At 43.2% G+C, this 27,072-nt stretch overlaps 1 protein-coding gene across 5 annotated transcripts in view; it reads left to right on the forward strand.

Moving 5' to 3' along the window:
• Nucleotides 1–27,072, forward strand: part of TGFB2 (transforming growth factor beta 2) — a 95,218-nt gene that overhangs the window by 46,193 nt on the left and 21,953 nt on the right. For all 5 annotated transcript variants that reach the window (XM_019976514.2, XM_019976512.2, XM_019976515.2 and 2 more), the window contains one exon: nt 11,185–11,348. In XM_019976514.2, coding sequence (XP_019832073.1) covers nt 11,185–11,348 — 164 coding nt within the window. The remainder of the gene's footprint in view (nt 1–11,184; nt 11,349–27,072) is intronic.

Below are 27,072 nucleotides of genomic sequence, written 5' to 3' on the forward strand. Positions count from 1 at the left end.
TCTGTCCTCTGCAAAATGAATACACAGGTTCACCAAATCAGATTTCACATCCATCTGAACATGTTTGAAATGAGTAGTTAAATCAAATAAATACATATTGAATAGGGGCATACTGTACAATTTGCACACAAAAAAGCCTCAGGGTATGAAACATAAGATAATGACATCTGTAAAATAGAGGTTGTGTGGAAAAGACTGAAGACTTCTAATTTATTATGCACTCAAAACACATAGGAAAAAATGAGTAGAAAGGTTAAAAGAGAGAGAAAATGAGAATAATTCACTGTTGGGATGCATTAATAAAAGCATAAGTTCTACCATAAGGAAGGTGATAATTCTACTCTATTCTGACTTGAGAATTATGTTTAAGGGTCCAGTTTTAAAATTGGAGCAGAGAGGAGACCATCCATGGAGGTAAAAGGCTGTCATAATAAAAAGAAATAGGAATGTTTGCTTAGAAAAGAACAGACATGGGGGCAAGGAGACATGAAATCTGGCCTCACAATTTCTGAGTAGGGTCAAGTGGAAAAGGAAGTGAATCATCTTTTGCGGCAGCACCAGCCCCAGTAGACAGACCTTGGAGGTAAGCAGATCTCAGTCCAGCATAGGGAAGAACTCTTTGTACAGCGGGAGCTGTCAGACTGCAGCAGGTCATCTGCCTGAGCTTTGAGGTCTCTGTCACTGAAAGAGTTCTAGAAGATACTGTCTTGTCTCGAACAAGACACTGCAGCAAGAGGGAATTAGATCCCAGGAACATGGAGAGAGCACATAATAGATGCCAGGCAAGCCCTTTATGTGTTCTCATTTCTAAGTGCAATGAAGTTTCAGGGAGAATCAACGTTAGCTGTATTTTCTTTCCTTTTCAAATGAGATAATCCAGACCATCTCTTCCTCTTCACATGTCCTCACTCCCAAGTCATGAATTTAATACATCAGCAATCATAGCCTGTCCCACTTGGTGAAGTTGGTAAATAGCTTGCAATCCTAGCAGGGTGTGCTTATTAGCTTAGCTCCAGGGCAGAGCAGCAAACCAGCACAGTGTCTCCAAGTAATTAGGTGATTGCCTGACAAAGAAGTCAGGCCACAAGCAAGAGGCTTACAGACAACACAGAGACACGAGCTCCCAGTACAAGACACGCAATGACCATTATATGCATCACCACTATAATTTTAGGAAGATTAGAGAAAGATTTGCAAGCTAATAAGAGCCACTACACCCATTAAGCATGTCAAACAGTCCACACCAATCATCACAGAGCTCCAGGGAAAGTGCAGAGTTTCTGAAAAGGGGAATGTCTGTTTGTTCTGGGTTAGGAAAGCTCTCTACAGGGATGAGCCAGAATGTCCAACAGGGTACATTTTCGTCTTTATTTTGCCAATGTTTTGTGTAATTCTGGCAAGATTTTACTCATTTCTCAATCTGCAAAAGAAGCTTAAAAATAAAAGGTGCCTCTCATCCATGAAGAGATTAAGGGTGAGATCCTACATTTCCAAGTTTACTTTGTTAGTGGAATCAATGCTTATTTTTTTACAAAATTTAAAAAAATATTTATTTATTTATTTGGCTGCGCCAGGCTTTAGTTGTGGCACGTGTGACCTTTGATTTTCGTTGCAGCATGCAGGATCTTTAGGTGTGGCATGTGGGATCTAATTCCCGGATCAGGGATTGGACCTGGGTCCCCTGCATTTGGGAGTGCAGAGGGTCTTAGCCACTGGCTGCCAATTGCCTTCTTTTTGTTAACCATGTTGTGGCCATTGCTGGGTTCTGGAATGGCTGTGTGGCTAGCTATGTCTTGAGGTCATTGGCCTCTTTAAAGGCCATTTGGTTCAGTTCAGTTGCTCAGTCGTGTCCGACTCTTTGCAACCCCATGGACTGTAGTACACCAGGCTTCTCTGTCCATCACCATCTCCTGAAGCTTGCTGGAACTCATGTCCATCGAGTCATGACTGCTTTGCCCCCCATTTTTTAGAGGAAAAAAAAAAGCACAGATTGAAGAGAAATAAGAAGAGAGAGAAAAAGTGGAGCAATGGAAGGAGAGAAGACAAGGAGGGAGAAAGAAAAAAAAAAGAGTTTTATGAATTTAAAGATGAGACAATGGCAGAGAAGAGTGACTCTGATCACTTAGTCCAACCAGGAGGAGAGCCTCCCACCGTGACGTCATCCCTAAGGAGTGTGTCCCGTTCTTGGTCCACCTGCCTGCACAAGTGGATCCAGGTGCCCTCTCCATACACAATCCTGAGCACGATGAGAAACGTAGAGAAATCAAAATGGAATAGGTGTCTCCATGTAAGTGGAGTTTTATGAAGGTGATGGAAACTTTGGAGTCGAAGCTAGGAACCCTGTCATAGTTCAGTAAAACCAACCACCCTGGGCTGGCATCATTGTGATTTTTACTTTCTTTCTTTTTTTGGCCCTGTGTAAGAAGGGGCCCAAACAGTTCTGCTGACAGTGTGCATAGTCTCAAATAGTAGCTAGATGAGGGCCAAGTCACATACACTGATGCTGATACAGTTAGACTCCAGACTTCCAGCAGCATGACAGGTCTGACACCATCTGCCTCTCCAAGACACCCAGTTTCCATCAAAAGTGCTCCAGGGCTGGGTTACACTTAATAGGAGAGATGGCCAGGGAGAAAATCAGCAACCGCTGGTGATGGGCTGTTTATTCCTCAGTCATTTTGTATTAAATTGCTGTGACTTGAGTGTCAGCAGTGCTTGGGCTGTGGTAGTGAAATCAAATACATCTCCCATGTGCCAAGACAAATTGGAGAAAACCCCCGAACACAATTGTCTTGGTTTCTTGCTGGCCGTGTCTGTGTGCACACAAACAGCAGCTCATTCTTGCCCTCTGGCCCTGTGGCGGGTTGCTTGTCTTGCTGCACCCCAGAGGATGTCTAAGGAACCCCAGACTACTTCTCTCAAAGCTGGGGACATCAGGAACAAGGAGTCCTCATCAAGCGCTGTCGAAAGTCCATGCAGATGACTGCAGAGCTTCAGGGAACGTATCGTTATTTCTGGAAAGAGGGATGAGAAGTTTGATCTGTTTACTTGAGGAGCCTGGGGATGGGAACCAGTGGATGCTTCCCAGGCTCGAGGCATCATGCATATCTTTATGGGGGTGCAAAAGATCGTGGGCCATCCTGACCTTAGCACTGTGTCTTTTATGGGGGAACTTTTGCACTGAGCATACCACAGATCGCTGTATCAGGGCCATTCTTCTAAGGACCATCAATGAAGATACTAGGCTTTGCATTCAAGTTTCTGGAGCTTTTAATAAGTCAAACAGTTGTACAGGAGTTGCTTCCTTGTGCCTGTTTTTGCTACAATACTCCAGTGAGTTTTGGTATTTCTGCCTGGGGTTGGATTCATGTCTTTGACTCATGGGACTCCTTTGTGCAGAAGGCAAGATATTGTGGTGAAAAGCCAGAGCTTTTGATTGACAGGCCAGCCTTACCTTGACCTTAGCCAGAAGTTATTTCACTCTCCTTGCTTTTGATTTCTTTATCTGTGAAATGGGGATGGAAACACCTCCTTAGCAGAAATGAAGCATGTGAAGCTATTAGAAAATGGGAGAGGGTTGTAAAATAAAATTCTGAGGCTGAGTTGAGACTGTTCTTTTCAGGGGAATGGGGAAATGGGCGTATTTTATTCATCCCTAACTAGTTCATGAGATTGAAGGGAGGGGAAGCCTAGCCAAGTTGATTATAGTCTATAATGAACTCATAAATTGTAGTCTAGGGCGTTCACGCATGTGTGCATAGTCACTAAGTTGTATCTGACTCTTTACAACCCATGGACTGTAGCCTGCCGGGCTCCTCTGTCCATGGAATTTCCCAGGCAAGAATACAAGAGCGGATTGTCATTTCCACATCCAGGGGATCTTCCTGACCCAGGGATCAAACCTGAGTCTCTTATACCATCTTCTGCATTGGCAGATGAGTTCTTTACCATTAGCACCAACTGGGAAGCCCATGGTTTGTTTCATGGTCCTCAAACTTTAGGGTACATAAGAATTGCATAGGAGTTTGTTAAAACGCAGAGCATTGAGCATTACCCCCTGCCCACTCATGAGAAACCCTGCTATAGAATAGGATCTGTACATCCACACTAAACAACAGGGCCCTAGGATGCTCTGTAAGCCTCTTACAACTTCTCCCCTACAAAGGAATCTAGCTTGTATTTAAAATTCAGTAAGGTACACCTTTGATACCATATATTAAATAGATAACTAATGAGAACCTGCTGTATTGCACAGGAAACTCTACTTAAATGATCTGGGGTGACCGAAACGGGAAGGAAATCCAAAAAAGAGGAGATACATATATATGTACACCTGATTCACTTGGCTGTACAGCAGAAACGAACACAGCATTGTTAAGCAATTATATCCCAATAAAAATTAATAAAACATAAAATGAAATTCAGGTAACTAGTGAGTGCTTTGGGGAGTAAGACAAACAGAACCTCTGGGCCTCTAACAATCCTTGATTCCCATGTTGTTGTTCAGTCGCTAAGTCGTGTCTGACTCTTTGTGACCCCATGGATTGCAGCATGCCAGGTTCCTCTGTCCTCCGCTGTCTCCTGGAGCTTGCTCAGATTCATGTCCACTGAGTCGGTGACGCCATCCAACCATCTCATCCTCTGCTGCTGCTCCTCCTTTTGCCTTGAAACTTTCGCAGTATCAGGGTCTTTCCCAATGAGTTGGCTCTTCTCGTCAGGTGGCCAAATTACTGGAGCTTCAGCTTCAGTATCAGTCCTTCCAGTGAATATTCAGGGTTGATTTCCTTTACCTGGGATAGAGGCCCCAGTCTAAGTCTTCTCCAACACCACAGCATCAGTTCTTTGGCTCTCAGCCTTCTTTATGGTCCAACTCTCATATCCATACATGACTACTGGAAAAACCATAGTTTTGACTATAGGGACTTTTGTCAGCAAAGTGATGTCTTGTTTTTTAATATGCTCTCTAGGTTTGTCGTAACTTTCTTCCAAAGAGCAAGTGTCTTTTAATTTCATGGGTGGCACTAGTGGTAAAGAACCTGCCTGCCAGTGCAGGAGACATAAAAGATGTGAGCTCAATCCCTGTGTCAGGAAGATCCCCTGGAGAAGGAAATGGCAATCCACTCCAGTGTTCTTGCCTGGAAAATCCCATGGACAGAGGAGCCTGGCAGGCTATACAGTCCATGGAGTCGCAAAGAGTCAGACATGGCTGAAGCGACTGAGTATGATGCCTGTCTTTTACCTTTCAGTGTGAACTACTGCCCTCTGACTTATCCTAGAAATCCCCCACGGACATTGAGACCAGTGCCAGTTTCCCTTGGGGGTTCTGTGAGTGCCAGCTTCAAGAGAGCAGTTGTTAGAAATTAAGGTCTCTTTCTTTTTCTTTGCCTCTGCTAATCTGCTTGCTTTGTTAAATAGCACTGGCCTCTCCAGCTAGTACCTTTTAGCACAGTGGTTCTTAAACTTTGATGGTGCATCAGGCTTTCTTGGATAATTTGCACTTATCCCAGGTTTCCAGGTGAGGCAGATGCTCTGGTCCAATACCACACTTCCAGAACCACTGCTTTAATAAATGCAACAAATACTCAGGGATACTTGACCCACAATTCCAATGTCTGTCACACACTTTTCTCCCACTAGTTCTGTGGTGTAAGCAGCTCAATGGGGAATAGACAACAGATAGAGATGATTGAAGCATTGCCCCACTAAAGGCTGAACTCTGGATGTCCTTAGGTATTTCTTTCAGGCTCCAAATCTCCTCTTTCTGCCAGAGCTCCTCACATATTGGTGACATTGTAAGACCTTTCTTTGGTTTGTGTTTTTCACTACCTTATTTGTTAAACAGTTCTAATCTGAGCATCGTAACGGGAGGTGGAGTTGTTTGATGCAGAGGGTGTTTGGTGGGAGGATAGAATTCTCTTGTCATCCTTTCTGATGGTCAGGGTTGAGCACTACAGGTAAATATTAAAGTCTGGTGGTGGGGAGCCTGTGAGTATAGTGGTGACTGTCATTCCTCTCTGCAGTGGGCAGGAACTGAAAACCCAGAGTCCTTGATAAACTGCCCCAGGACACTTTTCTCCTTCTCCTCTAATTCAGTTAGGTGGTAAGTTTTCTCTCTCTGTGGGACATTTAAGGAAGGTCCAAGGATCACTTAGCCCCTTTGTTGCAGGATGGAAAAGGGGATAGGAAGGGACCTTTTTTGAGAGGAAATTTGTTCTAAACCCAGTTCTCGAATGTTCCTTCTGCTCATTTGTGTGATCCTGACAACCTGAGTCAGTACATATGAAATAGGGGATTATTTACCTTGTTATATAGATGAAGAAATAGGTTCTGAAAAGCTAAATGCTGTCTTTGTTGCCACATAGATAAGACTTTTTTGATTTGGGGTTAAAATTCAGGTGGCCTTAAAGGACCCCCTGCATACAGATCCTGTAATTATATGGGACTGTGGCAGGACTCAGTCCCTGCTGCTACTGAGTTGTGTCTGATTGTGCTGTTGCATTGCCAGCCTTGGGTGACACAGCTGCCCCCATGCCCTATCTGAGATGCTTCGGGTATGGGTGCCTGACATCGGCTTTCTGAGGGGCAGGGGACAGCGGGCCCAGCACCAATTCTTGGGACGCTAGGAGTATGGAAGGGTGGCAGAGCTCAGGAGTAAGGCTCCATGGCCCTACTCCAGCCCCGTTGTCCCAGTAGATGTCACATTCGAAGCCTGAATTCAAAGGTGAAATGATCAGGGGTTCAAGATGGCAACCACAGACTATCAGATTCCACTGTAAGCCTTTTCTGAGCTTGGGAACTGGTACAACTGCCATGACCACATGCCCATGAAGCCATCCCTGGGTCACGGGAAACCGAATGACTCTTAAGTGAAGATTGCTGACCACGGAGTGCTAACATGGGGAGGAGACAATTTACAATGAGTTGATTAGTTATTTGGAACCGATGACAAGTCAACCTAGAATGCATGAAAGTAGCTTGTGATCAGACGCTACCACTGGGCATTCTGTACACCAGTGGTCCCCAGCCTTTTTGGCACCAGGGACTGATTTCGTGGAAGACAGTTCTTCCAAGGGCTGGAGGGTGGGGAGAGCAGGGATGGTTTGGGGTTTACTCAGACTCATTACATTTATTGTGTGCTTTATTTCTAAGGTGCTAGACTTTAGGAATCAGTAGTTAGACTTCCTCCTTTTTTTTCCCCTCTGTCTATTCCCCTAAGTGGGATTTAGCAGGGATTTGAGGTGAGGGGAACACCATTCATTGGGTGACATTCTGGAATCTCCTATGTGCAAGCCTTTTAAAGACAGGAAGGCGCATGGGATGGCGAGGGGTGAGGAGGGAGGGGAGGTACGGTAGGGGAGCAGAACCAGTTTGGTGGTCTGAAATCCACAGAGCTGGCAGAAAGTGCATTTGACAGAACCAAAAAAAAGTGGGTCAGACATCTAGAGGAGAGTGCCAACTAGGATATGCGAGGGCAAGTTGGCAAAGGTCAAACCCAAGTCACTGAATACCTCGCAATGGGGTAGAAGCTGAGTTGAAATACCAGAGGCCTTTAGAGAGAGCTCCCATTCCAAAGGGGGACACAAGTCCTTGCAGAAGGTGGAGAAAAAAGCTGCATCCCTCCCAGGCCAGATGGGTGGATCAAGCCATTAAATACGAGCATGGGAAAGGAGCCCCAGCACCAGGCTAGGTATAGAGGAGCTATGTTCAGCTCTCTGTACATTGCCTCTGAGAGCTTCTATGAGGTAAGGTCAGGATCATGAGCTGGGTCTAAGCAATTCGCTGTGACTTTTAGTTTTTCCTCCAGTGCAGACGTATTTGGGAAGTTGCTCAAGTACCTTAGCCAGGCTATGGGCTGGTCACCCATAGCAGAGGACAGCTGGGGACAGCTGGGACCGACCCTTAGAAGTGGTAGTCAGTTCTTGAAGTTACCAGTCTTTATCCAATGAGCTCCTGCTCTTGGATGCTGCAGCAGGGGTTTGGGAAAGGCTGCTGTGTCCTGCTGGCTTGGTCCCTTCGCGGAGTCATGAGTCCAAAGCCCAGGCACTGGCGGGGAGGGAAGGGGTGCCCAACTGTCATTTCACCTCCTCCGTGAACAGCTTCGACTTATAAAATGAGCACCAGATATGTGGATTTGTATTATCAGGCAGTCAAAATAGCTAACACGGTTATCATGGCCAGAGGGGAGGAGGGCTGACTGCCAGCTTATAGAAGAGAACAACGTACTTAACTCTCCAGCGACGCCCATAAATATTTGCAAACACCCCTTCAAAGCTCGAAAGCCTAGGACTGGACCATTGGATGATTTGCTTAGAAAAAGGAGAAACAAAATTGACCTCCTTGTCTGAAGCGGCCGTAAAAAGCAAGTGTGTGTACGGGCAGATGACCAGAAAGGGAAAAAAAAATGTTCAAAGTTTAATAAACACAAAAGAGAATAAAAATAAATCTCAAGAGCGCTTATTTACAAACTTGATGGAAGGATAAGATTGGGGCGGCCGGGTGTGAACGCTGCATGTCTGTGGAAGTAGCGTAGGCCCCCGGGGTGGGGGGGTGGTTTCCACTGAAAGGAAGAGGGAAACCAGCAAGATTGTTTACTCTTTCTAATGACAGGAAACCCACTGAAGCAGCCTTGCCCTTTCAGGATGCTCTTTCCAAGCATGTTTGAAGCTTCTGCTCTCTGATGGGGAGGCCATGAGAAGATAAATGGAGAAACTAGGCCTGCGGAAGGTTCTGGCCAACCTGGAGAGTGTGTGAAGCCATCCTTCCAGGCCTCTCTGCCTGGATTCCCAGCCTATTTTCAGCTGAGCTGTCAGGATGGGACCAGCCTGTTCTGGGCCGGTCCCATCCTGGGCTGGTCATGTTCCAGCAGAAAGGTTGATTTCTTCATTTTTTTTTTTTACACAGGTGGTTGGATTTTTAATGGTACTATCTGCTGCACTTCACATTTCAATCTTAAAACAACCAAAAATGTCAGTAGGCATTGCTTTTTTGCCAAAGGCAGATGCTACAGCAATGTAAATCCAAACTATAGCAAATTTGGATTTGGGGGCTGTGGCCAACATCACTGCAGATTCTAGGAAGGATCCCTCACTGGTAACTGAATGACATTTTGGTTCATCTCAGTATCTCACTCACAAATGATCTTACACGGGGCATGGACAAGTAATGTCGGCACAGCTATCTTTTCAAACTGTTGTGCTGGGGGCTCCCATGACCTTTCTGCCTGGGTGAATGTTTGTCTTCCTGAAACTGTCCAGCAAATGTTTCAGAGTAGTGATGCAGTGCATCAGCCCTGTGTCTATGCAAATGCATTCTTTTCTCTGAAACTTGAATGGTTTAGATGAGGTTTGTTTGATTGTTTCTGAGACTTTGGATCTACAAAGTTTCAGTCCACACAGTCCTTTGTGAAGCAGTCATCAAGCAGAGCATGGTTTTAAATGTATCACTTCCCCATGAGCTGCTTTTTGAGAGTCATGGGACATGGGGAAAGGATGGAGAAAAGCCTCTGTGAGGGGAAAAAGTGCAGAGCTCTTCAGATGATGAAATGCTGGTGTGTTCCTAGCATTCGGTTTTTCAGTGTAATCATCCCAGAGCAAGGATTTCCCAGGAAATCATGAAAGGTATTTATTTCTATTTTAAGATCAGCAAGATGGTACATTTATTTAATAAGAAGCTAGTCTTGCCAATAACCAGATGCTTAAGTCTTTCAAAACTGTTGATGACCGACTATGCAAACAGTGGATATTTGGTGAACTTCATGTGTGCAGACTTCTGTTCTAGTAGGTGCAGAAAAATATATGAAAAATACTGTCAGTCCTCAGGATTCTTAAAATTTCATTGGGAGAACAAAATAAGCAAGCATAATAGCAAAATAATAAAAAACATTTGTAAGTAGACTGTAGCCCTCCAGGCTCCTCTATCCATGGAATTCTCCAGGCAAGAATACTGGAATGGGTAGCCATTTCCTCCTCCAGGGGATCTTCCCGATCCAGGGATTGAACCCGGGTCTCCCCCATTGCAGGCAGATTCTTTACCATCTGGGCCACCAGGGAAGCTCCCCCCCCACCCCCGCCCCCGCCAAAAAAAAAGAAAACATTTGTAAGGGGCCATAAAAACTGAGAATGATTACGTTGTAACGACGTGACATAATTGAGGAGCGGTAGAACAACATCGAACCATCAGAGTTGGATGCTACATTCCAGAATAATGAAAGTAAGTTTGCAGGAGATTTTCAAAGAGTATTGTAGGAATATACCTATTCTACCTATACTATAGAAACATACCTGTAACAGCTAGCCTGCCCAGTGTAGATACTTAATAAATGGGTGTTGTATAGGAAGTATGGGGATAGAATTCAGACTTGGTTTGGTTTTGTTTTAACCCTGAGTTATATATCCAAAGGCAAAGACAGGTTACCTCAAAATAACAGCAAAATTCTAGCAGCCCATGAACTTGAAATTGTTGTGGGCTGTCTGCAAATCTGTGTTTTTCATGGCTCAGAACAGAAGGCATTGAGGTTGATTCTTTCTCTTCATTCGCTAGGGTTCCCTCCCACCAGTGAACCTTTATGCCGAATAAAGAATTTTAAGACTGGGCCTGGTATCACCACCATGGGTGTATTTTCATTCAACAGTCCTTACCCTAACTTCACTAGAGGGTGTATTTGGTCCTATGTGTGTCAAAGACCAAATTATAGAAGCCAGAAAAGATGCAGTCCATGAACCTGGAGAGAGTAGAGTGTTTGGGTGCCAAAATTTCAAGGGAAAAAATACATGGGCAAACTGCTTGCCATTAGGAGCTATTTTCTTGGCACATTTGATTAAAGTGTATGCAAGCCTGACAGCTTTCTCCAGGCATCAACTGTCATGAACTTGTTCCAGTTCATAACCATTTAGGATTTTCCACCACTCCGTCAACTTTCAAAGAAGAGGGTTAACTTCGTGCCCTCAAATAGAATTGGAAGTGGTTTGTTAATCCCTTTTAATCGGCTACTCCTCTAACCAAATGCACAAGCTTATTTTTTTTTTCCTAGTTCAATTGTTAATGATATTAAATTGGCCATTGGAAACGAAATCATTCTATAGATATTTCCCATATGATTTCTTAAGGCTGTCTCATGCTGCAGGGTCGTTTGTGAGAGAACAATGGATTTTTATCATTTTCAATGATTGCCCTAACTTTTTACAGATGCCATCCCGCCCACTTTCTACAGACCGTACTTTAGAATTGTCCGATTTGACGTCTCCTCGATGGAGAAGAATGCTTCCAATTTGGTGAAGGCCGAGTTCAGAGTCTTTCGTTTACAGAACCCAAAAGCCAGAGTGCCTGAACAACGGATCGAGCTGTATCAGGTAATTTTGTTTGGGTTATTTGAATGGACAATGAGTTTTAAGTCTTAGGGTAAAGGACTTACTACAGACTGAATTTTTTCTGAGCTGATACGTCATTTTCTACACTCACAATCATGGGACAGGCCCTCATTTGTTATTCCTCTCACAGTGATAGCTCATTCCTGAGTTGCTCAGGAAAGCAGAACCTTTAATGTGAAGGGGGGAAGCTCTGAGCGTAAATGGCTGGAATGACCATCCTCTGGAAGGCTCCAGTCCTGAAATTCACCCCCTACCCTGGAAAATCAGATGGTGCAAGACCAATCCCGCCCCAAGGAGAGAAGTCAGCTACCTTTCTTTTCTCATCTGATGGCCATCTTTTTCTCCTTTTCTTCCCTTCCTGTTGTCTCCTCTCCACCCCTTTTACTCTCTTTTCTTCCTGTCTTTGCTACCTCCTTTCTCTTCACTAACCTCATCCAGCCTCCTCTTCCTTTCTGATTCTACTCAGGCTTTCCAGTCCATCCGCCACCAAATGCACATCCTCTGTTCACCTCTGCCCTCCATTATTTCCGGCAGCCCTGGCATCTCATCTCCCTGGGTACAGGTGCTGGGCAGCAGTGTCAAAAGATGATGATGATAATGGTGGTGGTGATGATGGTGATGATGGTGGTGGTGATGATGGTGATGAATGATGATGGTGATGATGGTGATGAATGATGATGGTGATGATGATGGTGTTGGTGATGATGATGATGGTGATGATGATGGTGGTGATGATGATGATGGTGATGATGATGGTGGTGATGATGATGATGGTGATGATAGCAGTGATGATGATGGTGATGATGGCAGTGATGATGATGGTGATGGTAGTGATGATGATGGTGATGATGGTGATGAATGATGGTGATAATGATGATGGTGATGATGGTAGTGGTGATGATGGTGATGAATGGTGGTGATGATGATGGTTATGAATGATGGTGATGATGGTGGTGGTGGTGATGATGGTGGTGGTGATGATGGTGATGAATGATGATGATGATGATGGTGATGATGATGATGGTGATGATGATGATGGTGATGATGGCAGTGATGATGATGGTGATGGTAGTGATGATGGTGATGATGGTTATGAGTGATGGTGATGATGGTGGTGGTGATGATGGTGATGAATGGTGGTGATGATGGTGATGAATGATGATGATGATGGTGGTGATGATGGTGGTGATGATGATGATGGTGATGGTAGTGAAGATGATGGTGATGATGGTTATGAGTGATGGTGATGATGATGATGGTGATGAATGGTGGTGATGATGGTGATGAATGATGATGATGATGGTGGTGGTGATGATGGCAGTGATGATGATGGTGATGATGGCAGTGATGATGATGGTGATGATGGTAGTGATGATGATGATGATGCCAAGTTACTAAGAGGTGAGAGATGTTCTTAACAGCTTATTACTCATGTGGCATCAGCATACCCAAGATCTTTAGGGGACTCTGATGCACATGAAAGCACTGCTGTAAAAGCCCTGAGTCTAGTAGGGCAGGCAGACATGGTCGTAGTGAATATGTCATAGTGTCATATAAACACGATATGTAGGGGGCAGAGTTGGAAAGATTTCACTATGGACTTGATGTTTGTGTGGGGCCTCAAGAAGCATCTGTTAGAGCAGGATGAGGGATGGTCATTCTTGACAGAAGGAGTCACCTGTGCAAAAACAGGGTCTCCTTTGAAGGGGCCTGTAGAAGATACTGTAGAGATGGTGCCCAATGCTAGGGGGTGAGGAAAGACTCAGGGAGAGGGTTGCCCTCCAGGGAAGGTATGTAAAGGGAGATAAACAAGATCAAGAACTGACCCAAGAAACCTAATGTTATGGAGGAAACATGTGAGACAATATGACTGAGAAGCGGGCATATCTGAGGGAATGAGAGGAATTGACATCTGTAGGTGGAAACCTGTAATTGTCCTGGATTGTAAATGTTTGGACATTTGGTGAAGACTTTTCTTTGCATTTATTAGGAAAATGGAAAAATTATCATACAAATAAATGTTGGTTATGAAATCTCAGAGAATGAAGTTAAAGCTGTTAAGAGTTTTCAAATACTAGTTACATGTGTGTTCATGAAAAGTGATTCTTACTTATTATAATGGATCCTCAGGTACCTACCTTGGAGACCTTCGAATTTTAAGGCATGTTCTAAAAGCATCAGACAGAGTCACCTTTCTGTGTACCAGACCCTCTGCTAAGCCCTTTATTAATATTATCTCTGTTCTTACAGCTGTGCTATGAAGTTTGCATGATGAGGCATCTTTTTCCCCCATTTATTGACATATAATAGCCACATAACATTGTATTAGTTCAAGCTGTACAATATAAGGATTTACTATATGTATATATTGCAAAATGATCACCACAGTAAGTTCAGTTAACACCCATTGCTTCATACACTCATACGTCTGTTTTTCTTTGTGGTGAGAACTGCTAAAATTTACTCTAGTAGCAACTTTCAAATATTCCGTATAGTATTGCTGGCTATGGTCACTATGTCATACATTACATCCCTAGAATTTACTTATCTTATAACTGGAAGTTTGTGCCTTTGGACCACCTTCACCCTTTTAAAATATTCTTTCTACTCCTGCATTCTTTCTTATTTTTACAGAAGAAGGTGCTGAGTCACAGAGAAATTAAGTCCCTTGGCCAGAGTCACAGAGCTAGGAGGGGGCAGGGCTGGGATACAAGTCTAACTCTGACTCCCAAGTGCTCACTCCTCACCACATTTGCTGTTTGTAGCAAATCCTTTCCTACCTCTTTGCCTCAAAATCAGCCAGAATAGAAGAAAAATAAGAGAAACTAGGCCGGCCAGAGGGTGGAGTGATATTTGGAGGGAAAGCAAAGACTGAGTTCTCTGAAAAAGCAGCTTGATCAAAGTTAGTCAGAGATACTATAAGATGATTTGAAAATTAAAAACATGATTCCCTGTCCTCCTTTTTCTTCTTTTTTCAATTAAGACACTCTTACATGCCTCCCTGTATAGATGGATTGTGCTCTCTGGCCCTGTTTTAATTATGTGACATGTGACTTCAGTTAATTGAAGGCAAGGTTTGTTAGGTTTTGTTGCCTGTAACGTAAGCTGCTAAATCACTATTATTCTTCGGCTCCTGACTTTTTGCCCTGAGGTGTGACCTCTGATAGTGGAATACTGATGGTTTGTCTTCCTCACAGAGGCCATCTCATCTCCAGGAGGGGATCTGTACTTGGAGGCTGGAATTTAGAGGACTTTAATGAGTCCTCAAGGGATGTGTACATTCCCAGAGGTTACTGCAGCACTGGCTGCCCCATGACATGAGCAGCAAGCTCTGTTCCAGTTAAAGTCCCCAAATTGGAAAAGATGGGGCTTCCCTGGTGGCTCAGCAGTAAAGAATCTGCCTGCCAAGCAGAAGACATGGGTTCAATCCCTGAGTTGGGAAGATCCCTTGGAGAAGGTAATAGCAACCCACTCTAGTATTCTTGCCTAGACAGAGGAGTCTGGCAAGCTATAGTCCCTGAGGTCTCAAAGAGACAACTTAGTGACTGAACAACAATTGGAAAAGATACAGGTCAAGATGGAAGCCCATTGAATGGAGACTGTGACCTTGGGTTTGTTCAATGTCACTGAACACAGGAATCTGGGAAGGAGGTACTTTTAAGGAAAATAAGGAAGCCTAACATCTCCTTATCTATCTGGAGCTCAGCTATGCTGCAATCTAACCTCCTGAAACACAGCCAAGGTCCAGAAGTAAGTCAGAGAGATCCCTGAACACCTTCACAGAAGACACAGCACACATGCAGCTGAATCACTGGAAAGGCAGCCGTTGGTCCTCTCTGGGACTAAGAAATTTGAAACACTGGATAGGAAGGAGCTCTGGAGGAAGACACTCTGACAGGAGGAGGTGAAGCTTTAGACTTGAGGTGTTTGCCAGTGCACCCCAGTGATGCCACTTCAGATCAAGTCACAGAATGCGATGTCTCTTATGGATAATTTTCCTAAATCTTATCCTGTTTGTAGTCAACCCAGTCTTTGTCTCTGTGGCACCCTGCCTGCCTTCTGATACCTGCTGTGGCCTCATTGGAAATCCCATTTTGGCTTGTTTTTCTCCAACTTTCCACTTGCCTTCAGCGCATTTGGAAGTCTTTGCAGCCTTCAGTGGTAAAGCTCCCTGGTATAAAACTCCCTTCTGTCGGGGGACAGAAATGGATACTTATGATAACAGCCTTGAATTACGTAGGTGAGGCTAAATTATATTCAGGTAATAACTTGAATGCATGCCATAAAATGCTAGAGAGTTTTATATCCAAAATTGCTTAAAGGTTCTTTTGAAAAATAAAAGACTTAAATGGACAGATCTTTAGCTGTTTGGAGAGCTCAACTATTCAGAAGGACAAAGCCTCTGAAATTTCTAGGTGCCCTTTGATTACTGTATTACTTAACACATAGCTGACAGCCTACTTCCTAGAGGAAAAAGATAGGATCACTAGGAAGAGGTTTTCAGTGTGTTTAGATGGTTGTATGGATGATTTATTAGGATTATTCAGGACATTGATTTTAAGCAGGGGAAGAGTATGTGGGTGTGTGCTCACATGTGGGTGTAGGAGATACTCCCCTACCTATAAAAGCCCTGGGGGAGCTTCTACAAGCCCTGCCCATGGCCTCTTTCCTGGAGATTCTGATTGTCCCTGGAAAGGAAAAGATTTCCCTGTGGACAGATGTGGTTTCCAAGAGCTCTCCTTGTGATTCAGATGCGGTCATTTGCCATGGGCATCACAGATTTAAAACATATCCCAAGGTTGGGGGTCATTCTGTCCCATATTGTAGATGGTTACTCTTTCTAGAGTCAGAATCCCAGGCGGGAAAGACCTAAGATAGCATTTCTGGGAGCAAGCTCAGAGTTAGTTTCATCTGGGGTTCTGCGTCTGTTGATTTCTCCCTGCCCGGGGGAGTCAAGACACCCGAGCTTCTGTGGAAATCATGTTTAGTTTGGCAAGGCGACTCTCTCCTTCCCCTCTCTACAGAATAGTCTGTCAGAGCCGTGATGAATGGTGGTAACATAAAACCGTCCTGTCTTCCTCCTACCCCTGACTTCTGTTATGTTCACGGACTCCAAAGAGCATATACTGGTGTGATCATGTTATGACTCCAGATGGACAGCAGTATCACACGGAATAGGAAAGGGATAAAGCCTTCTGATATGAAGGGAAAGAGGAAAACGGAAATTTTTTTCCAAATAGCAGTGACCCTTACTGTATTTTTAGAGATCTATGCCAAAGGGAGCCTTTATTGAAATGTGTTCCGATAAAGCTCCAGTGCTCTGGGAATGTTTTTGAACCTACTAATATTTAGTAGAGCTCTCAGCCTTTTTGGAAAATTGAATACATCTTTATTTGATTAAATCACACTTGTATTTATGATTAAAATCATGCCCAGAGTTATGAGAAGGGGAAAAAGTAGGAAAGAGGAATCTTCTTCAATTTGGATATCGCCAGCATGAGCAAGTGAATCTGCCACCATGGAGGAAGCTAAGTCCTCAAATTTACAAGCAAAGAAATGAGTCACCAAGAAATTAATAAGTTAGTTAAGGGTATCTATGACCTTGTGGCCACAGGAAACCACCAAGGAATACTTGTGTTTAGGGATGATGACCTCCAAAGACCTTGGACCTTCCAGCTATTTATAGCTTCCTCTCACCAACTTATACCCTTTTCACACTTATTGCCCTTTTTTTTTTTTTAAATTGAAGTCAAGTTGATTTATAATGTTGTGTTAGTTTCCGTTGTATAGCAAAGTGATTCAGTTATATATATATATATATATATATACACACATATATATGTATATATATTCTTTGTCGAGTTCTCTTCCCTTATAGATTATTACAAAATATTGAGTATACTTCCCTGTGGTATACAGTAGATCCTCAAACTCTTAATTTACGCCTATCCCCCTCCCTTTTCCCTTCGGTAATCATAAGTTTGTTTTTTCTGTCTGTGGCTCTGTTTACTGCTCATTTCAAACTTTATCACCTCTAGGATAATAAGATTTGTACCTTTATAACTTTTTCGGTTAGTCACTGTTTAACTGACTCCCCCAAATTTTATGACCTCAGATACCAATTTTTTATCGATTTTTAGGAGTCAGAAACTTGGACAGGACTTGACTGGGCTGTTCTTCTGCTCCATGTGGCTCTGACCTGGGTCGCTTGATGGTGCTCAGGTGGGAGCTGGGCTGCACTGGACGATCTATGATGAATTTGCTTCTAAGCTTGGAGCTGGAATGGGATGACTGAGCCCCTACTCCTCTCTAAGTAGTTTCAGGATGTACCCATGTGGTCTTCCCAGAAGAAGAGTCAGGATTTTTTACCTGAGGCTCAGGGGCCCAAGTGTCCAAGGCAGAAGCTGCCGGTCCACTTAAAGACAAGGTTCAAACCTAGCAGAACTTCCCTTTCACCTTATTCTATTGATCAAATGTGCTACAACCCAGGTGAAATTCAAAGGGAAAGGAAATAGACCCCATCTCTTGATAGAAAGAGTGTCAAAGAAGTTGCACCCATCTTTAATCTGCCACACCAACACACTGTACAGGGTCATAGACAGAAAACTCTGAGTGAGTGCCTCCTGGCATTGGTAGCAGAATTGATGCCAGTCATCTAGCAATATGGAAGAAGAGCTATGACAAACCTAGACAGCATATTAAAGAGCAGAGACATCACTTTGCTGACAAAGGTCCAGATAGTCAAAGCTATGGTTTTTACGGTAGTCATGTATGGATGTGAGAGTTAGACCATAAAGAAGGCTGAATACCAAAGAATTGTACTTTTGAACTGTGGTGCTGGAGAAGACTCTTCAGAGTCCCTTGGGCTGCAGGGAGATCAAACCAGTCAATTCTAAAGGAAATCAACCCTGAATATTCATTGAAAGGACTGATGCTGAAGCTGAAGCTCCAATACTCTGGCTACCTGATGTAGAAGAGCCGACTCATTGGAAAAGACCCTGATGCTGGGAAAGATTGAGAGCAGAAGAAGGGGATGACAGAGGGTGTGATGGTTGGATGGCATCACTGACTCTATAGACATGAGTTTAGGCAAATTTTAGAGGTAATGAAGGAGAAGGAAGCCTGGTGTGCTGCAGTCCACACTCTGCAAAGAGTCAGAGTTCAAAGTTAGTGACTGAACAACATAAATAATCTAGCCATATATATCAGACTCAGCTTGTGCCTTGTAGTTGCTCAGGGTCTGGTGGAGGAACAGATGTGTAAATGGTGTTTCAATAGTACCGTCTTTCTGCTAATTGAAATATACCCAAGAGACTTCTAGTGCAAAATCTGGAGAATCCAAAGGAATGCCTCAGAACTCATTCCTTCCAGAAGGGAATTGTGAGAATTTGGCAACATCCTACCATCTTGGTTTGATTCCTTTCGGGGACAGGCAGATAATTCCAAGATAATACACCATCTGCCTGAATCAAGATATTTCTTTGAGCCCAGCAATACTTATAGCAGAAATATCTGAATGCATCAGCTTGAGATAGAAGTAGGTTTGGTGAATTACTATGCACAGTATTTTTTTTTCATTGACTAGTTCACTAGTCACCCTTAATGAGACAACATGGTGTAGTGTTTAGTGGTGTGAGTATTGCGATCTAAACTTTCTTAATAATTCCAGTTCACTTGCTGTTTATTGTAAGGGTGAAATAAAACCATGTATATAATTGCTGGATGGAGAGTGGGCAGTCGATCTATGTTAGTTCCCTTCCTTCCTTGTCATCTCTTAGATTTTGACTTCTAAGTCTTTACTTCCTCCAAGAGGAAGAGCCTTTTACAAAATTACCTATCAAAGTCAGTTGCCAGATTATTTTTAGGTTAATTTATTAGCTTGAGGCCACTAAAAGAAAAACAAAAGAACTCCTTGATGCAGTGTGATGTACTGGGTTGATACATCATGAAACATCAGGAGAGATGTCATCTTCTCACATGGGGCTGGCATGAGACCACAGAGGTTGCTGTCAGATAGCTTTCTAGAATACAGTCTGCTGGTGGTTCTCTGTTAATCAGTGGAAGATAAATGTGTTGGGGTGAAATGAGCTCAGTGGATTTCCAAGGAAACGTATTTCCTGACCTTGGTCATAAGAAGGGCAGTAGTAGTGTTTATTTTTGTAGAGATGGAGCATTCAGCTTCAGTTGAAGTTACCTTTGCCTTAATAAGAGACTCCCACCCCACCTCTACTGGATACTCCATCACAACTTTGATGAACAGAAGTAAAATACAATCTGTCCTTCTGCTTTTCCTCATCCCTTTCTTTAATCCTTTGGATTTTATTTTATTTATTTTATTTTTTTGGACTATGCTGTATGGGTGGGATCTTAGTTCCCCAACCAGGGATTGAACCCTTGCCCCCTGAAGTGGAGGCACAGAATCCTAACCACTGGAGCTCCAGGGAATTCCCAATCCTTGGATTTTAATGCCTAGTAGGATTTGTGTTTAGACAGGCTTGCAAATGTGATGATTTCTTATCTTTAGAGATCTTTTGCAAGGCTATACAATACAAAAACAGTGGCTAAATCTAAGTCACATCCATTTATCTCTGGCTTCAAACTGTACAATACACATGAAATGACTTTTCAGAGTTGCAGGTGAAAGCGTGACTTGATGGTTATGGAGCAAAATAAATAAATGAAGATTTTAGTGGGAAGGAGTGAATCACCCACCACTTTAAATAAACATCATATCTCTTCTCTGAGAAAGATTTTAAACTATGCACACCCCTAAGGCTTTACAGTGAAAATTCAAAGTAGATGGCCTCCACTTGCTTTTTAAGGGATTCTAAAGCTGCAATTCAGCCCTGAGTATTCACTTGCAGGACTGATGCTAAACTGAAGCTACAATAATTTGACCACCTGATGTGAAGAAGAGTTGACTCATTGGAAAAGACCCTGATGCTGGGAAAGATTGAAGGCAAAAGAAGAGGGCAGCAGAGGATGAGATGGTTAGATGGTATCACCAACTAATTGGACATGAACTTGAGCAAACTCGGGGAGGTAGTGGAGAACAGGGAAGCCTGGCGCACTACAGTCCATTGGGTCACAAAGAGTCAGACACAACTTGACTGACTGAACAACAACAAAACTGCAGAGTGAAGGATGAGGTTCTTGTCATTGCAAGGACCAGAGTACTCAGTGGGGTTAATGAAAACTGCACCCTTTTCCTGATCCCAGACCCATGCATGTGCACATGCGCATATGTGCCATCGTGCTGCACACACACACACGCTCACATACACACACACACACACACACACAGTTCAGCTTTCAGTTCTCATATTGCCCAAGGGTTTATAAAATATAAAGAGGTCAGCCAAGAAAACTGACTGTCTGTTAAATTAGACTTGCAAAAAGTGCCACTGAAAAAAAAAGTTATACTATGCTCCTGTTGTCCAGAATTTTACAGCATACAATCCCCTTAATACTGATCCTAACTCTGGCGCCACATTGGAGACACACGCGGTATAGTAACCCACTTAAAAAAAAAAGCCATGAGGTATAATAAACACTTTGTTTGCACAAGGCTATTAATACCTCAGGTTTTTGCAAACTGATCGAATGACATGCTCGCCTCGTAAGGAAATTGGATCGTTATCATTTGCATTAAGTTATGACGTTACCCAGAGTCTAGGAACCCTGTGAGCAGACAGGACCCCAAAAGTGGTGCAAACAGCCGCCCTTCCCCACTGTATAATCATGCAATTGTAACTAATAATTCTCTGTTCTTTTGCATAATGCGGCTCAGTAACCATGTTGATAATTATCACTGACATATGCATTACTAACCATGTGCAGGGATTATTTTAAGTGCTTTATAATGATTGATTCATTTAATCACTATAATAATCCTATTATTACCTTAATTTTACAAATGAGGAAACGGAGGCACAGAGAAGTTGAGCAACTTGTCCAGGCCACACAACTTGGAAGAGACAGGGCCAGGATTTGAACCCAGATGGCCTAGCTCCAGATGCTGTGCTGTTGCTCACTTTATCCTACTGGTAGGAGGATCACAGGCTTCAGCGTTGGGCCAGTGTGGGTTCCAAGTGTGACTTTGGGGAATCTGAGAAAGGCACAGCACCGAAATGATTCCTCTATCTGTTAAAAGTAAATAAAAACACCTCGTTGGCCAGGATTTTGTAAGGCATGAGCAAATGCATGGAAATTCCTAGCACAATGAGTCTACTCAATGGTTAGTATTATTGTTACTCCCAAAGCACTGATTTTGAACTTTTATGAGAAACCATCTCTTACATTTGCAATCTTTTCAAAATCTCTTAGTAATGAGAACACTCACCTTAGACCCTAGCTCTCCAAGTCCTGGGTGTGCAGTGGCTGTCCCACGAGTTTGCTTCAGGACTTCCTTAAATAATATTTTCAACTCACTCTGCAGGTGGTGGTCTCATTCAATTGCTGGTGAGTAGCTCTGGGTGGGAAAGAAAAGGAACATTGCAGCCAGTCAGCCCTGGTTTCATCATTTACCTTTTTTTGTTTATTAATATTAGTTTTCTGCTCTTACAAATCACTTATCTCTCTGAGCCTCAGTTTTTCATCATCCAATGGAGATACAGTTCTTGTCTAATGAGTTGGTGTGAAGAGAACGCCACTATAGAGTGTCTGGCACATTGGCTGTGTCAGGAGTGGATTATTTTCATCAGGGTTTTGCTTGTCATCTAGAACTTGTTTATATTTCCCCTAGAGTGGGTTTGTGATCGTAAAACTACTCCTCGATGATGTCAGTCATCTCTGGTTGGATGATGTCATTCATCTCTGGTTGGACAAGGTCTCCTCTGACCCATTTCCGGGGATCAGCAGAGCAGAGCAGGATTATGGGAACAGCCGAGGTGTTAGCGTTCTGGATATTTGCTTTATCAGGACTCTGACACAGCTCTGATGAGTTGACTCTGTAATGTGTCTGGCTTTTCTTTTTGAAGAAACCATTACAGAATGACCAACCCCAGTGAGGATATCTTTGTACCTCTGCCTCACCACCGCACAAATAGGCTTGATACCTGCTTCCTGTGTTGACTTCAGTAGTTTTATTTTCATCTTATAATTGTATGCCAGTTTTTCTATAACTCCACCAGGGCAAAAATTGTTCCAAAGAAGGATATATGTTTATTTCCTGGTAGCAACAATAATCAGAATATTGGGAGGAACTTTTGCTTTAGAACTGTGTTTAGAACCTACAAATACTGAACCGTAAATTCTTTCAATGGGGACGAATCTATATTTTTGAAAATCCTGTTGATTCTTGAAAATGGCCAAAAACGGCCAGGTTTTTTTTTTATTTTTGAGAAATTTGTTTTGTTTCAGTATTTCCACACTTTCTGTTTTTGGCTGTGCTGGGTCTTCACTGCGACCTCCAGGCTTCTCTGGTTGCAGGGCATGGGATCTGGAGCACGTGGGGCTCAGTAGCTGCAGTCCATAGGCTCTGTGGTTGTAGCGCATGGACTGAGTTGCTCTGCAGCATGTGGACTCTTAGTTCCCTGACCAGGGATCAAACCTGCATTCCCTGCGCTGGAAGGCAGGTTTTTTTTTTTTTTTTTTTTTAACCACTGGACCACCAGGGAGGTCCCAGCCAACAAAGTTTAAGTCGAAAATAAAAATAGCTAAGTTGATTTTCCTATGTGATTTAAAGTGTTTAAAGGATGGATCCCAAATCCAACCACTTCTAACTTCTCTGCCTCTACTACACTGGTCCCAGGACTTGGACTTTTGTAATGGCCTCATCTCGCTGTTTGCACCCTAGCCCTGTTCAAGGCCATTTGCAACACAGCAGTGGGGCTGATTTCTCCCAAGAGGTTGCTTAGATCCAAATCTCCTGCCCAGAGCCCTGTCACGGCTTCTCACCTCACTCTGTGTAAGAGCCAACAGCCTTCTTGTGCCTCATGAGGCCGTCCCTTACCCATTGCTCACTCGTCCCCCAGCCATGACTGGTTCCACTCAGGGGGTTCTTCGTCCTTCCCTCTTTGCTGCTTCTCACCCTGGGCTCACCTCCTCCTCACGTCTGCAGCTGCTGTTCCTTCCACCCACAATGCTCTTTACTGCTTCCCAGAAGCCTCTCTCTCATCGTTCCTTCAGATTTTTCTTCAAATGTCACTCACTCAGAGACCTCCCTGGCCACCCTGTGTGATGTCTAAGGTCCCTCTTCCTAACATGTACCATCCCCTTTCTTCACTGTTTGTTTCTCCTCCATACCCATGCCCTGTGGTACACTTGATCTTCTCTTCTTCATCTTATTTATGATCTTGTCTGTACCTCTGGGGGTAAACTCCCAGATCAGCACCTAGTGCATATGTATGCTCGACAAACGTCTTTGAATACACTGAAGGAACATTTCAAAATAAGATTTAAGTACAAGGAACACTGTGGAAATAAGATGTTACTGCTTGTAACATCATCAGGGGACTCTTGAGAAACATCATTTATTTGGATTTGGAAATTCTGCTAGATTTGTTCTAACCATAGCCGTGTAGCTGTTTATGAAGAAAGAAACATGGATAGCTACCCATTTTCTGTTACTTATTCAGAGCTACTTCTGGTAAGTGAATAAAAACCATGTAGATAAAATACATACATATGCATATAATAAATTAGTGAAACTGATACTCTTGGGTAACCCATCAACACAGTAGAAAAGACAGGCTCTTTGTTTTTTTTAGACTCCTTACTTTAGAGTCACACCCCCTAAATTAAAGGGCTCAGCTGAATGTGAGCTGGGACTTGAATTATAGTACAGGTCACATGGGTTGTTGGGAGCCAGGAAGAAGGAGAAGGGGGTTGGAAGTGTGTTCCCCAAGTATGTGTGTGTTCGTGTGGAGTTGCAGCAGGATTGGAAGGGGAAATTGAATGAGGAAATGAAGATATGGCCTGAGAGAGCTTGAAGTTTTGTTGGCAGGACTCATTCACCCCATGGTAGGAAGCAACCTGGTCATTATCAGCACCCTCGGTACTGAGCTCTGTGGTTTGGCCCCAGGGACCAAGTAGAACTATGGTCTTGACTTTGTTGCCCTTCAGATTCCATCACTGATGGGTGGAAGGCACGTGCCTCTTTCCTTGCCTGTGAGGATGTGACTTGTGACTGCTTGAATCGTTTTCTCTGTTGTGTGATTTACATCCAATGGTCTTGTGAATGCTGTTGAGCTGCAGAGCATCAGAGACTTTCCATTTCCACAAAGGACTCCTTCATCCCCCAGACCTATAGAGATTCATTTGCTTGTTTATACAGATGTGCAGTCAGCACAAAGGCCTGTGTATGGAGACTGAAAAAAAGTGAAGGAAACAATAGGGAATTATGAGGTGTTTCCATCAGAAAGGAGAGGCTTCCCTCTGTGTGTGTGTGTATTTATATGTATGTGTGTGTATGGGCTTCCCTGGTAACTCAACTGGTAAAGAATCTGCCTGCAATGCAGGAGACCCTGGTTCGATTCCTGGGTCTGGAAGATTCCCTGGAAAAGGGATAGGCTACCCACTCCAGTATTTTTGGGCTTCCCTGGTGGCTCAGATGGTAAAGAATCGGCCTGCAATACAGGAGACCTGAGTTCATTCCCTGGGTTGGGAAGATCCTCAGGAGAAAGAAATGGCAACTCACTCCAGTATTCTTGCTTGGAGACTCCCCATGGACAGAGGATTCTGGCGAGCTACAGTCCATGGGGTTGCAAAGAGTCAGACACAAATGAACAACTAAGCACGTATCTGTGTATATATTAATATATTGTGTACGTGTATGTATGTGTGTGTATATATGTGTGGATGTACATTTGTGTGGTGTGTGTGTATGTGTGTAGCTTGCAAGTATCATTTCCATAAAGGTCATTGAAGCCCTCTGTATGCCATACGTTATTACTTGCACTTGGATCTGTATAACATAGTAGCCTATCAATGTGCATTCAGTTCAGTTCAGTTCAGTCGCTCAGTCGTGTCCGACTCTTTGTGACCCCATGAATCGCAGCACGCCAGGCCTCCCTGTCCTTCACCAACTCCCAGAATTCACTCAGACTCACGTCCATCAAGTCAGTGATGCCATCCAGCCATCTCATCCTCTGTCGTCCCCTTCTCCTCTTGCCCCCAATCCCTCCCAGCATCAGAGTCTTTTCCAATGAGTCAACTCTTCGCATGACGTGGCCAAAGTACTGGAGTTTCAGCTTTAGCATCATTCCTTCCAAAGTAATCCCAGGGCTGAACTCCTTCAGAATGGACTGGTTGGATCTCCTTGCAGTCCAAGGGACTCTCAAGAGTCTTCTCCAACACCACAGTTCAAAAGCATCAATTCTTTGGCGCTCAGCCTTCTTCACAGTCCAACTCTCACATCCATACATGACCACAGGAAAAAACATAGCCTTGACTAGACGAACCTTTGTTGGCAAAGTAATGTCTCTGCTTTTGAATGCTATCTAGGTTGGTCATAACTTTCCTTCCAAGGAGTAAGTGTCTTTTAATTTCATTACTTTGGTCAGTAAAGAGAAAGAGTTAATGTTAGACATAATAATGTAGATTTCTCAGCTCCAAAGAGACTGTGTTGTCAGGTGAGTCTTCCTTTCAAAGTTGATGTGCATTCTGTAGGCTTCTACTATACAGGATCTCATGAAGCTCTTACGAAGAACAAATTCCTTACAACCCCCTAGAGGGATACAGTCACTGGAGAGCCATGGCAATTACAGGATGTGGTGATGAGAGAAGGAGGCAAAGAACTGGGTCTGTTAGGCCACTTTTCAAAAGATTCATGCAGTATGTAAGCTTGTTAGATACCCACAAGGTGACCCAGCGTTGCTCAAGGAGGCTGCAGTTAAACGGGGCTGGGGGGTTATGTTTATGCCTCATGGAAGAGAAGTCTTTATCCAATTCTGCTCTAAGACTCCACTTTCTATTACATGGAAATTCAGCTCTCTTGCTTTTTGTCATCATTTTCATTCCTACAATGAAATATATTAAGTAAGGTAAAATGCAGTATAAAATTATTTACATTGTCTGGTGATTCTTTGTCATCATAGTTAGATAGAGATAAAGATATATAGATACAGATGTCTATCTATGAAGTCTCTGTGAAGTGTGTGTCATATGTATGTATGAAATTCTGAGAAGTAGTTTCTATCACTTCTAAAAGATTGATTGTTCAGGGGCTTATATGTCACTTGATCATATATGTCTTTCTAATGAAGTCTGTTAGTCAATAAGAATTTACTGAAGTTGGACCATGTAAACTGCAGTGGAAAATACTCTTTGGAAGAATAAGAAAGTGCTTTTTGCTTTGAAGAACTTCCTAATCAGACTGAGCACCCGAAAATAGCCAACCCTGTGTAATGTATGAGCATCTACTGTTATAAGTTGAATTATATCCCTTCAAAATAGATACATAGGCATCCTGACCCTCAGCACTTCAGAACGTGACCTTATTTGGAAATAGGTGCATTGCAGATGTAATTAGTTAACATGAGGTTATACCGGAATAGGGTAGGCTTCTAATTTTATATGGGCAGTATCCTTCTAAGAGGACAGCCGTGTGCACGTGAAAAGATGTGCAACATCCCCAATTATTATTAATAGAGAAATGCAAGTCAGAACTACAGTGAGGCATCACTTAACACTGATGGCCATTAGAATGGCCATCATGAAAAAATTTACTAATAACAAATGCTAGACAGAGTGTGGAGAGAAAGGA

This window comes from Bos indicus, chromosome 16, assembly GCF_029378745.1.
Source record: "Bos indicus isolate NIAB-ARS_2022 breed Sahiwal x Tharparkar chromosome 16, NIAB-ARS_B.indTharparkar_mat_pri_1.0, whole genome shotgun sequence".
NCBI classification, from domain to species: Eukaryota; Metazoa; Chordata; class Mammalia; order Artiodactyla; family Bovidae; genus Bos; species Bos indicus.